Genomic DNA, 13,653 nt, shown 5'->3' with positions numbered 1-13,653 from the left:
GTTTACTGATTAAAATAAACTTATATTTAAAAATAAAAATAAAAGTGTAGTGTTAATAAAATACACACTGTTGAAAATCTCTTAGAGATTCATGAACGCTCACTGGCTTAGTAAACACTAAGCACTGGATAGCAGATGAATGGTGAAAGCAGATTATAAAAAACTGCAAGATCCAAATGTTTTCCCTATTTTGTGCTCTACTTTTGAGAAAACAGAAACAAATGAGGATTTACCCAAAAAAGCAATCTGTAGAGTTTGTCACAGGCTCCGTACAATCACTAATTCTACAATACACATAAGAAACTATGACTGTCCTGACTGCACTTGCTTGAGTCATTAAAACAGGCATCTCTGTAATAATGGGGAAAACTGGGGCAAGGTTTTTGCTAACCAAATTAATCTAATTTACTTCACAAATCAATGAAGTTTCTACAGAGCAAGCACAGCAGTAAGGCTCTACTCATATTTTAGCCATTAGTAAGAAGGCTTATTGCTAAGATCTAAAACAGTGTGCTTTTACAACTGTTTCTTTTGCTGACCTGTTTGAAATACTAAGGCAAATTTTTAAAGTTTTGTAATAATAAGCACTTTAAAAAATATCAACTTTCTTCTTGTGTCCCCTCTGCTTCTGTTATGGCCAAAGTCCTGCTTTACTGAATATAATGGATATCCCAAAAAGAGACTGTCAATCATGAACCTGGAAACCACTGTAGAGTACCAGGCTAGTTGTCAGCCTCTCCCTACCTGAGGTTTGCAAGCATTCCAAGGTAAAGAGTATATTCAGTAGCAATCCTCCTTTATCTCTGCACTAATAAAGGGACTTTGCTACCAGCAACCATATTTCATGGAAAGACTTAACTATGAATACTCTCTACCTGGTAACCTAAAGCCATCAGAAAAATGAACAGGTAGCATTTACAAACACTGGAGAACTCTGCCTAAGATAACTGAAGAGTTCTATTATTTTGTTTCTTTGAGTTGTCTGAGCTAATTTGGGCTCCCAGGGAGGTCATGATACTAATGAAGTCATTAATGATTATCTCTTTTCAAGTCACTGGCTTCACAAAGGAAAAAAAAAAAAAAACACCAATTCCAGTTCTTTAAAAAAAAAGAAAAAAAAAAACTCACTACTGGTTATAAGACACCAACAAAAGAAACTATAGCTAAATCAACAGAACCAACATCTATTAGATACAACTACCAAAACTGAATTAAGAGAATAATATTTTTCTATGAAGCGAGTGAATAGTCACGCTTCCTTTAAGAAAGATATTCAGTAAGAAGGAAATAAACTAGCTTAGAATAAACGTCCCATGTTTTTAATCAAAAGCTGATTAAGGATAATACTTTTTTCTTAAAATTTAACATGTCATTTCCTAAAATAAATTAAACCAACAAAGCTGTAACTATTTTTTTATAAAACAAGGCAAAAGTGTTTCAACTTCTGTTAACCTCAATTATAAGTTTTTTAAAAATCCACAATCCAACCTTATACTTTTAGTTCACTGAAGTTTTTGAGGTACAAAATAGCACATAGGTATACATATATGTATTTGTATATGTTTACAAACGCATCAAAAGGAACTCAAGAAGTATACACTATAGAGTTAATAGTCTTATAAGGGATGTGTGTAAAAAGAAGACTTAAGGGCCTTAAATTTTACATCAATTTATTGTTTGAATTTTTACAAGTATACATAAATGTATTATTTCTATTGTTTTAAATAGCCCTATTAACAAGAAATTCCATTTTTAAACCCTCCCCTGAATTTCACATTTTCTAATAGAAAACACTAGTATTTCACTTTAAAATATAGTATTCACAATGTTTACAAGTCTGAAAAGTAAAATAATTTGTGATTATCCTATTAATGGCCTTCATTAATCTCTCTCCAACACTCTAATCTTTTTAAAATTTCATTGCTATAATTATAGAAATATTTTACAAAAGTCATTCCAGTACCTTGTCATTTTTTACTCTTCTTATTAAATTACAATATAGCTACTAATCATTTAAAAAGTTTACATGGATGAATGCAATCTAAATATAATTATGTCATTAATCAACCCATTTTAAATAATAAAATTTCTAATTCCCACATAGTTCCTCTGGTTCACTCCTCCTACAGACAACAGACTTAGACAGGCAAGCTTATAAAAATGTTGGAATTCACTGAGAATGTCAAGGTCGCATAGGAGTGGAGAAATAATATGCAAAGTCACTGCATCACCTTGTGGTAATGCCTGGGAAGTGTAGCTTCACTAACATCCTGAGAAAAAGTACAAACCTCCTCTCAGTTGGAGAGAAGTACACTCCCTACACAAAAAGGAAAGTAGAAGCAAGCAGTTTTACCATGTCAAATTCTGATTCCCCTTCTCTAAAGTGCACCTCTACAAACAGGAGTATAGTAAGTAGGCAAGCCAAGGATAAGTACGAAACGTCCAGTCAACAATTAAGGGGGCCAGACACATTTGGCTGGGAAACAAAATCAGAAATGCTTATACATGCTGGCTACAGTGCCCTCTTCCAGGTTTCCTACTACACTTCCCCAAGTTCCAATGCCTCTAGAATTTCTTTATGTGTGTTATGCTGTAAACTGTATATTATAAAGTCTTTGGTCTAAATTCCAATTTTATTATTTTGCGAATGTATTAATGTCTATAAAAAAAGATAAATAATACATAGTGGGCACTCAGTTATGTATACAGCTAAAATAAACATGCGGTGGGGGCGGGGAAGCATTTCAATGTTATCTTTACTTACTCCTCTTGTAACTTTTTCAAGCCCAAAGCAGATTTGACTTTTGTGGTAGTATTTTTCCAGTGGTTCCCAATACTTGTTTTACTTTAGCCCAAAAATGTAAGCCTTAGTGAACTCACTGAAAAATAGACCATAGTAAGAACTTCTGTACATTAAACATATGAAGCCAAATTAAGCTTTTTAATTTAGATAAATACTAAATATAATTTGCCAGTCCTAACAATTAGAATTCAAAAATAAGGTAATTTTGTTATGTGTGATAATATAATTATGGTGATTCTGTGTTTTTCTAAAGTCTTTATCAGTTAAAGATACTAAACTAGGCCGGGTGCGGTGGCTCACGCCTGTAATCCCAGCACTTTGGGAGGCCGAGGCAGGCGGATCACCAGGTCAGGAGATCGAGACCATCCTGGCTAACACGGTGAAAATCCATCTCTACTAAAAATACAAAAAATTAGCTGGGCGAGGTGGCGGGCGCCTGTAGTCCCAGCTACTCGGGAGGCTGAGGCAGGAGAATGGCGTGAACCCCGGGGGGGCGGAGCCTGCAGTGAGCTGAGATCGCGCCATTGCACTCCAGCCTGGGTGACAGCGAGACTCCGTCTCAAAAATAAAAAATAAAGATACTAAACTAACTGTAAGTGAAATGTCTTGATGTCTAAGATTTGCTTTAAAAACTCCAGGGGAAAAAATTAATGTTACAGGGGGTAATAAAACAAGATTAGTAAAGTGTCGGTTCATTTTACTGTTCATTCTCCTTTGTGTATGTTTGAAAATTTCTGTAATAGTAAAACCAAAGCAAATAAAGAAATGAAACAGATTAGTAACACTCCACATATGACCCACTGCAGCAGAAACACTGCATTTTAGAATATGAACGCTTTGTACCCTTAGAAGTGTTGTAATTCAGGTAATGGTTGACAGAGTTACTGAAAGTTTTTCACATCTTCAGCTAAAAAACCTTTAGAATTATCTCCAAACTTTAATCCGATAGGACACACAAACATATGAAAGGAAAAAATGTCCAGCATTCAAATAGTTTCCAATTATTCACACTGTGGCTCAAAAAAAGAAAGACTAACAACTCTCAACAGACCTCTGCTCCCCAAAAATGTAATCAGCAATTTTTCTAGGAGGCAACAGCAAAAGCCCCAGTCTTATTAATTTGCACCCTTGCAGACATCCCTATTTCCAGAATCCTTTACACCTGAGTGCCAAGACATTCCGCCCAGGTGTCACCCGCACCACTTTTATTTACTTTTTAGATTTTATAAGTTGGTTTCTAAAATGCTATGATGTTGGCCCACACATATTAGGGGAGAGGACATTTTTATCTTCTTCTAAAGGTTTATTTGGGACAAAATAAGCTTTAAAAAGACAGAAATGCATAAAGCCCAGATTTAACATATCCATTCCAAAAGAACACAACAAAGTCCCCAAAAGAAGTATACAAGGAGCATCATTAGGATCTTTCATGATTATTTTAACATTATTAAAAAGGTTGAAACTTTGAATTCCAAAATTTTACTTTTGTTATGGAAAAGGTATTTGCTGGTTAATTCTACAAACATGGCTGCAGTGAGAACTATAAACAGCGGTCTACAATTTAAGAACGTGATGGGCTGGGCGCAGTGGCTCACACCTGTAATCCCAGCACTTTGGAAGGCCGAGGCGGGCGGATCAAGAGGTCAGGAGTTCGACACTAGCCTGACCAACATGGAGACACCCCGTCTCTACTAAAAATACAAAAATTAGCCGGGTGTGTGTGGGGAAAAGCAAGAGAGATCAGATTGTTACTGTGTCTGTGTAGAAAGAAGTAGACATAGGAGACTCCATTTTGTTCTGTACTAAGAAAAATTATTCTGCCTTGAGATTCTGTTAATCTATGACCTTACCACCAACCCCATGCTCTCTGAAACATGTGCTGTGTCAAACTCAGGGTTAAATGGATTAAGGGTTGTGCAAGATGTGCTTTGTTAAACAGATGCTTGAAGGCAGCATGCTCCTTAAGAGTCATCACCACTCCCTAATCTCAAGTACCCAGGGACACAAAAACTGCGGAAGGCTGCAGGGACCTCTGCCTAGGAAAGCCAGGTATTGTCCAAGGTTTCTCCCCATGTGACAGTCTGAAATATGGCCTCGTGGGAAGGGAAAGACCTGACCGTCCCCCAGCCCGACACCCGTAAAGGGTCTGTGCTGAGGAGGATTAGTATAAGAGGAAGGCATGCCTCTTGCAGTTGAGGCAAGAGGAAGGCATCTGTCTCCTGCCCGTCCCTGGGCAAAGGAATGTCTCGGTATAAAACCCGATTGTAGGTTCCATCTACTGAGATAGGGAAAAACCGCCTTAGGGCTGGAGGTGGGACATGCGGGCAGCAATACTGCTTTGTAAAGCATTGAGATGTTTATGTGTATGCATATCTAAAAGCACAGCACTTGATTCTTTACCTTGTCTATGATGCAAAGACCTCTGTTCACGTGTTTGTCTGCTGACCCTCTCCCCACTATTGTCTGATGACCCTGACACATCCTCCTCTCGGAGAAACACCCACAAATGATCAATAAATACTAAGGGAACTCAGAGGCTGGCGGGATCCTCCATATGCTGAACGCTGGTTCCCCGGGTCCCCTTATTTCTTTCTCTGTACTTTGTGTCTTTTTCTTTTCCAAGTCTCTCATTCCACCTAACGAGAAACACCCACAGGTGTGGAGGGGCAACCCACCCCTTCAGTGTGGTGGCGCGCGCCTGTAATCCCAGGTACTCAGGAGGCTGAGGCAGGAGAATCGCTTGAACCTGGGAGGCGGAGGTTGCAATGAGCCGCGATCGCGCCACTGCACTCCAGCCTGGTAGACAGAGCAAGACTCCGTCTCAAGGAAAAAAAAAAAAAAAAAAGAAAGTGATGACTAGAAAACAAAAACTACAATGTTCTTTGAAGTTGAACAATCAGTTTGAAAAATAAATAAATAAAACCTTATTAGAAGTCGGCATCATCAAACAATCCTTCAAGTTTACCCTTGAAAAGAACAGAACGAAAGAGAAAGGCTGTCCTAAGCTCCCTCCCTAAACCCGAAAAGCACTTTGAGGACAATCGACCCACTTTTAGTTTCTATTCAAATGATCTCTTTAAATCCTTTAGGAATTGAGCACCAAACTTGTAACTATTAATTCTTTGTGCACAGCTCGTAGAAATTTTAACATTAGCAGAATGCAGACAGCTGAAAAATCAAGACTTATTTTCCCATCTAAAGCCTAACATAATAGCAATTCATAACCACTGTGTGAAACCGGAAATCTAACACTGTGTATGTCTAAAGTCAAATGCCAGTGTTTTCTAACAAAACTTTTACCAATAAGGTGTGTACACACACCCACACAGACGCACGCTAAGCTCAATTTTTTACTAATAACGTGTACGCGCGCGCGCGCGCGCACGCTAAACTCTAGCCACAGATTCCTTAAGCCAGGAGTGCAAGTCGGTCCGGACTAGTCCACACCTTGCGAACGGGGCGGGGTGGGGAATGGATTCCAGGTGAAGCAGGCCATCAGCCAGAACCGCCAACTCCGCCCGCGGCCCTCAAAAGTAGGCGGCGCAGGGAGTCTCCGCCCCCTTCGCCACCGGCGACTCAAACCAAAACAGTTGGGTTTCTCTCCGCAAAGGAAAACCCGAGCGTCCTTCTCGGACGCGACCTACGTGTTTTCTCAGCTTACTGCGCCGGTAAAACCCACACTGCCCTCAAAACAGTCACCCCAGAGTTTAGCCTTGGACACCAGAAGCTTTTCCTTCGGGGGTCGCCAGCGTCACTCGTCCCCAGCCAAAGGGCCCCCGTCCCACACGCCTCCCCCAAATCGCGAAGGCCTGTCCCGCCGGCCTCCCACCGCGTGGGGCGGCCACCCGTTGCTATTCCAAAACTCCACAGCTGATCCGAGTCGCCCACACCCCCGTCACAATCGCAGTCTGGAAAGGAAGGTTTGTCTTCGGGAAGGAAAGCCTCGTCACTACAGAGACCTCTCCCGAGACCGGCCAGGCCCCTACAATACAGGGGCTGAAGGGTGTAGCACGAGCCCTAAAAGAGATGCAGCTGGAGTCCGCCCGGCACAAGGCGCTGCGGTGGACCGGGGAGGCGCCTTACCCAGTGGAAAGACTCCCGGATCAAGGGAGAAAGTTACGCAGGCTTCCGATCCTGATCCGCCATCAGCCGCCGAACCTCTTCCACCACTACCGCCTACCCCCGAAGACCGGCTACACCTCCCCTCACAGCCGACAGTAGGCCTTGCGTCACTTCCGCCCACGGGGCGGTCTCTTCCGCCTTCTGGCTGGTTCGCAGCTCCCCTCCGCGACGCCACGCCCCCAGCCCACTCCGCCGCGGGACGCCTCATCCAGCCGGTAGGCTGGCTCTCTCCTTACTTCGTCCTTGCTATTTTCGTTCAACTTAATCGCAGCAAAACAATGCGTCTGGATTTACATTCTGATTTTATGTTATTATTCTGACATACGAAAGGGGGAAACACACACGAGGTTTAAGTAACTCACCAGCGATGTGGAAAGGGCAGCTCAGAGGTCCATGGACAGTACCGTATCCCTGTCTGCGTCTCAGTCGGCCTAAACTAGCCCACTCATTTTATAGATAAGGAAATAGCCAGAGAAGCAAGGGAGTGACCACACGGCTAGGGCTGCAAACCCCTGAGCTCCAAGACTGTCTCTGAACTCCTGGCCCAGTCCTGTGCTTTTTTGGCTATGAAGTTTTGTTCGCTGAAAGCTCCTAGGAGCTTTTCAGTTCTAATGCCCTCTGATTCTGTTTGCTCTCGCTCCAGCAGAGGCCTCTTTTCTAGCCGCATTTCTGTGAGTTACCTGCTTTTGTTATCCGTATCATTTTCCGTGTGTGAATTTTCTCCCGCGTTCTGTTATTTCTAAAATCACTTTTGCTTGTTGTATATGTTGCCTTCCTATAGTAGACATTCAGTTTGAATCGTAACTCCACAGAAGCAAATGTGTCCCATTCGAATTCATCAGTCTTCTGTTGCCGTAAAACCCTGATAAACCTTGCAATAGCACCAGAAAGGATATGTAAATTAGATCGCATTAAATGTTGAAGCACATTCTAAATACAGAACTTTCAAAATTATCTTTCATATACTTTCATCTTTACTTCCAGTTATTTCAGAAGACATTAGCTTTGATAACATAGGTTCTCAATATTTACAGACTGATTTGTTTCCTGTGTATTGACATTTTTGAACTTGGTCTTGTGCTGGGTATTATACTTGATCATAGAATTTCAGAAGAACCTTAATAGATCATTTGGTCCCAGTCTCCTTATTTTATGGATGAAGAAAACGGTGTGAATAATCAACATAAGTTATCACTCGCGTTACTGGTAGCAACCTTCTGGTAGTAGAAATAACTGTGTCCCTTAAGAAATGTAAACATAGCAGTGAATTTTATAAGCACAATTTGTCAGAGATGTCACTGTTTTGTATGTTTAAATCACATTCCTATTTATATGTAATACATTTTTAATTACCACTAATTTTCAGTTAATGAAATCAGAAAAACAGTATGCTTAATAAAAACCATAATTGAAAGACTTTTTTTTTGCCCTGAGAGGGACGGAGTTTCGCTCTTGTTGCTCAGGCTGCAGTACAGTGGCGCGATCTCGGCTCACTGCAACCTCCGCCTCCCGGGTTCAAGCAATTCTCCTGCCTCAGCCTCCCAAGTAGCTGGGATTACAGGAGCCAGCCACCATGCCTGGCTAATTTTTGTATTTTTAGTAGAGAGGAGGTTTCGCCGTGTTGGTCAGGCTGGTCTCGAAAGACATTTTCACAGGTATTTTTACTTTGTTATTTTTAATTATTTCTTGAATTTTTAGACCTTATTTTCCCCAGGAAGGTATTTGTTCTGGAATTTTAGCTTGCTTCATTCATTTTAATAATGATCCTTTAATTTTTAGACCACGTTTTTCCCGCCAAGATAAATAGATACCCTCTTAGTATTTAATTGAATTTCTGGATTTTGGGGGAGTAGGGTTTGGGTTTTTTGTTTGTTTGTTTGTTTTCTGAGACAGAGTCTCGCTCTGTCACCTAGGGTGTAGTGCAGTGGCATGATCTCGGGTCACTGCAACCTCCACCTCCCAGATTCAAGCAATTCTCCTGCCTCAGCCTCCCCAGTGGCTAGGATTACAGGTGCACACCACCACGCTGGGCTAATTTTTATATCTTTAGTAGAGACGGGGTTTCTCCATGTTGGCCAGGCTGGTCTCCAACTCCTGACCTCAGGTGATCTGCCTGCCTCAGCCTCCCAAAGTGCTGGGATTACAAGCATGAGAGACCGCACCCGGCTTTAATTGAATTTCTTAAAGTTAGCCTCTTATTTGTATGGCAGTGGACTATGGCTAGAAGAGATATGGATTCACTTCCTTTAAGTGAAATCTTTCTGCCAGATGGATTTCAGAATTCAGAATTTTTCAGACTTTAGAGAGGTGTGCTTTATGTGACATTCCTCACTATCTGGGGCAGCACCCACAGTCAACTTTTTTTTCCGGAGCAATTATGAATATCACACTAAGATAAGTGAAATGTATAGTCTCGCTCAAGTCAAGTTTTTCAGGTCAGGTTCTGCCACTTTGCCCTTGGGTTCAGGTCAAGTTTTAATGACAAATGAGTCAGGTCAAACAGGTTTTGCCACCAAATGTTGAGAAAACATTTGATTTTCAGAGCTTTTTTTTTTTTTTTTGCGAGGGGGTCTCTGCCCTCTGCCCTGTCACCCAGGCTGGAGGGCAGTGGCAAGATTTCGGCTCACTGCAACCTCTGCCTCCCAGGTTCGAGTGATTCTCCTTCTGGGATTACAGGCGTGAGCCACCGCACCTGGCCAATTTTCAGAGCTTTTTAGATTTCGAAGTGGTGAATATTGAGAGAATTATTGGAAAGTAAATTAGTGAGTAACTCATGATTTTTCTGGAGCAACTACAGTGTCAAGTAGTTTCTAGGCAGTTGTCCTGTGTTTGATTGGGAAAATATGCTGACTATATTTAAAAGGCACTGTTCTTTCATTAGAGGAACTTATGATAGCAAAGGGAAGAAAAGAAATGAGCCCATGAAAATGTAGGTAACTAAAGTGTAAATGAATAGGAAGACAGATATTCAGAGATGGGAGAAAGTACAGGCTTATGTTAGCAGTACACTTTTCATGGGGGAGGCAGGCCTGGACTGTCAAAGTGAGGTATGATTTCGATGAGGAGATGGAGGAGGAGGACTTTCCAGTCAGGATTTAAGAGCTTGGGCAAGGGAATCAGGTAAGAAGAAAATTGTTAACCAAAAATAATAATTTCCTCCAAAGTTCATTCATTCACCATTGTGTCATGTCGGTTCTTAATAAGAGCATTTTGTTCATTTACTATGTGCTCTGGGAAAAACAAGGAATCAAGCATGGTTTCTTCCCTGAAACTGCTTAAAATCAGGTCAAGATGTTACCGGATGGTATAGATAACTGCAAATTTGAAGGAAATGGACTATGAGAAATAAAGTAGAAAGATATACAGAATAATTGATTTTGAAATTAGCTAGACTTTGTAAAAGAGATTGGTCTCTAAACTTCAAAAGACTGATAAGATTTGAAAAGATGAAAAAAAGGCTTACATAGAATAATATAATTTAAAAGGCACAGATGGGACAACTAGATAGCAAAACATGGATTGAAAATTTTTGAAAAAGTTCAAATAGACATGTTTTATTAGAAACATTACAGGTTTTAAAAGCCAGGCAAATGAGTTGTTCTCCTTTCTTAGAACAATGGTTTACATTAGAATTTGTATTAAAGATTCCTTTTGTTATAAATGATTCTTAATTAAAAAGAAAAAAACACCTTTGTAAACCTTTGTTTTAAAAAGAGAGCTTTTTTTTTTTAGGCAGAGTCTCACTCTTTCACCCAGGCTGGAGTGCAGTGGCGCAATCTTAGCTCACTGCAACCTCTGCCTCCCGGGTTCAAGTGACTCTCCTGCCTCAGCCTCCCAAGTAGCTGGGACTACAGGTGCGTGCCACCACACCCAGATAATTTTTTTGTATTTTTAGTTGAGACGAGGTTTCACTATGTTGGCCAGGATGGTCTCAATCTAAAAAGAGAGCCTTTAAAAATGAGATTTGAATAATGGTAGGCTTTGGATAGGCAGAGAAAGAGAGGATTCCAAACACTCTAAAATAGGCTTATTTTCTCGTTCCCTGTCTGTTAGATTTTATTGATATATTCATTGCTCCTTGTTTCCCAATCATTACCTACCTAGGTGCTTGTAACACACCTTTGCTCCTTTGAGATATACACTGTTGTGTTATGCTCCGTCTTCCCTCCCTGTGGCTGTCGTCTTCTGATCTCCAAGTCACTGTTCCTCATTCAGTGAAGAGTGTCACCTAGTGCACAGTCTCCTCCATTCTAACCCATTCATTGTCTACTTGGATGAGATTAAAATGAAAAGGCCAACATCCCAGCATTTTAATTTCCTGAATCCCTCATCTCAAATACTCCACTCCAGATACCTATTTCTGTGGTCACACCTTGGCCCTTGCCATCATCTTGAAAAGCAAGCCTCCTACTCTTTGACCACAATCTCCTATTCTTCTAACTTGCTCATTCAAATATGCCCAGCAGAACTATTTTTCAAACTCATCAGCATCTCAATCCATTTCTTTTTTTAATACTTCCCTCAGTATCCAACTTAGAGTCCATAGGCTATAATTTCATTAACACGACTTCCAACACCTTAAACTCCCTTGACTTCCTATCTTGCACATTAAGGAAAATTTCCTATAACAAATGCATTACAGACTTTGTAGTCATCACATGCTTTACACTAAAGTTTACGTCTGGAAATACTAAGCAGAAACTTTGAAGTTAAAATTGAGTGTTTTGGGAAGTTTCTTGCACTATCAAAAAGAGAAACTATAATTTATGATACTAAGAAACAGAGCCTGCAGAGGTTTATATAAGACCTTTGCCCCATTGGCTCCTAACAGTGTTCTTTGTTCCTTGTGCAACTGAAAGGTCACTAGAATGTAAATATTTTCCGACCTCTCTTCCTCATCTTACTGAGAAGAGTAATAGCCAGCAGAGTACTTTGAATTTTTAAGGTACTTATGTCAACAAGATTCTTCCTTCCCAGTGTTTCTTATTAAATACCTGTATTTTGTGAGTCACTGTGTATCAATGATAATTAAAGTTAATAAAAATTATTTTAAGGAAATGTTAAGATAATCTTCAAATGTTTAATTTTAACCAAGGCTAAATCAAAGTTTTAGGCTCAAATATGTTTTTATTTCACAGATCCCAACACCTCCCACCTTCTCAGGAACCCTGCATTATCTCATTTTTATATTCAAGCCCCCTGTCTCCACGAGATCTTTTCCATTGTCTTTTTAAACATATTGAAGTCTCTTCAATTTTTAAAAACTTTCCCAGCTCCCTGTTTCCTTCCAGCTCCTATTGTCTTTTGTCTTTACAAGCAACCTTCTCGCTTCTGGGAAGAATTGTCTATATTATACTTCCTCATCTTCCATCTATTTCCAGCAAGTTCCAGAAGGCATATTTCTAGCAAGATGCAGAGGGCAGATTTCTAGCAAGTTCCAGATAGTGGATGTCCAGCAAGTTCCAGATGGTAGATTTCTGGCAAGTTCCAGAAGGTGAATTTCCAGCAAGTTTCACCAGCTCAGCAACACAAGGACTTCTCTGTGAGACTTCTCTGTGGGACTTTATTCAGGGACCCACAGACGTGCCCTCTCCAGGGCCTAGATGTCAGCCCTGAGAGGTGATCTTGCTTGGACACTCTATCTCAGATCTAGGGGTGGTGCCTCTCCTTATATCAGCCATTCTTATATTTTTTAGAGTTTCTTTTACTCCTGTTAGCCTTGTTACTTCAATCTCCTGTTATAGTTAATAATTCTTTATATTAAACTTTCCTTGTTCATATTACGTATATGGTTTTTCTCTACTAATTGGACCCAGACTGACACAACCATTCTACTGCTTCGTTTAGCTTCATAGGTAAAGCCTGTCTTATTTTTCTTTCTTCCCCTGAAGTAATTACTCAGAGTTCATTCCGTTCTGACCAAGTAGGGTTGCTGCCAAAATGTAGGTCTTTGTTGTACTGTAATTTTCTACTGCTACTTGATGTTAATTATGATGCATAGGGGCTAGAATTTCTTCAGTAAGGTATAGTTTAGGTTGCAGAATTCAATGAATGATGATTTATTGCCATTTAGCATTGGGTTTAATAGATGAAAGAAATGCCTTTATTCTCACAAGAGACCGTGGCTAGGCTGATCCTGCCATGAGGACAAAAGGAAAAATGAAATTATTACTAAGTACTTATGCTGAGCATCTTTAGAAAGTAATTTGTAATACATTTTATTAGTTAATTGTGAAAATTGACTTCTGACGTTACATAGTGCGATATAGCAAGTTCTAAGACAAGCTGTGAGTAGACAAAATTCCCCTTCCTGAATCTTTCCTTTTCTACACTTTTTCCTCTTTTTCAGGTACCCTTCACAGGTTTAACAGTCTCCACCCCTCGGGCACCAAGCAGTCTTATCCAGGAAAAAAAAAAAAAGAGACTGATTCTCAGTAGTAATCTCTGTGCCTGTGAGGAACTTAATGCAAGTCTCAGGATCTCAAAATAAGACCTACGAGCATAAAGTAATGAGTCTGTCAAGCTGGATTTCCATGCATGGGGGAGGATCTCTTTAAGTAAGGAAACTTCCTTGTGCTTCTTTAAGCACAGTTGCTATCATTCCAGGAGAAGCTCCTTTTAACCCATATCTTCTTCCAACTAGCATCCTATTTTTTTTCTTTCCTTCCCAGCTGAAATTCTTAAGGACCAACCTATACGATGTGATATTTTAGATATTAACCTATTTT

General features: G+C 40.2%; 2 protein-coding genes across 26 annotated transcripts in view; one reads left to right on the top strand and one right to left on the bottom strand.

The window, feature by feature from the left end:
* The window catches only part of TAX1BP1 (Tax1 binding protein 1), an 88,233-nt gene extending 81,117 nt beyond the window's left edge, over positions 1 to 7,116 (bottom strand). For 11 of the 25 annotated variants that reach the window (XM_055346909.2, XM_031012661.3, XM_063708427.1 and 8 more), the window contains exon 1: positions 6,887 to 7,019. The gene's annotated coding sequence lies outside the window, so the exon portion shown is untranslated. Of the gene's footprint in view, positions 1 to 6,886 lie in introns of all 25 variants that reach the window. The other 14 variants (XM_055346908.2, XM_063708425.1, XM_063708426.1 and 11 more) reach the window with 7 other exon arrangements.
* Positions 2,241 to 13,653, top strand: part of LOC129523871 (uncharacterized) — a 66,880-nt gene continuing 55,467 nt past the window's right edge. The window contains exons 1-2 of the mRNA XM_055347827.1: positions 2,241 to 2,408; positions 6,286 to 7,140. Coding sequence (XP_055203802.1) covers positions 2,241 to 2,408; positions 6,286 to 7,140 — 1,023 coding nt within the window. The remainder of the gene's footprint in view (positions 2,409 to 6,285; positions 7,141 to 13,653) is intronic.

The sequence above is a fragment of the Gorilla gorilla genome, chromosome 6 (genome assembly GCF_029281585.2).
Source record: "Gorilla gorilla gorilla isolate KB3781 chromosome 6, NHGRI_mGorGor1-v2.1_pri, whole genome shotgun sequence".
Lineage (NCBI taxonomy): Eukaryota > Metazoa > Chordata > Mammalia > Primates > Hominidae > Gorilla > Gorilla gorilla.
This window is presented reverse-complemented; position numbering and strand designations above follow the sequence as displayed.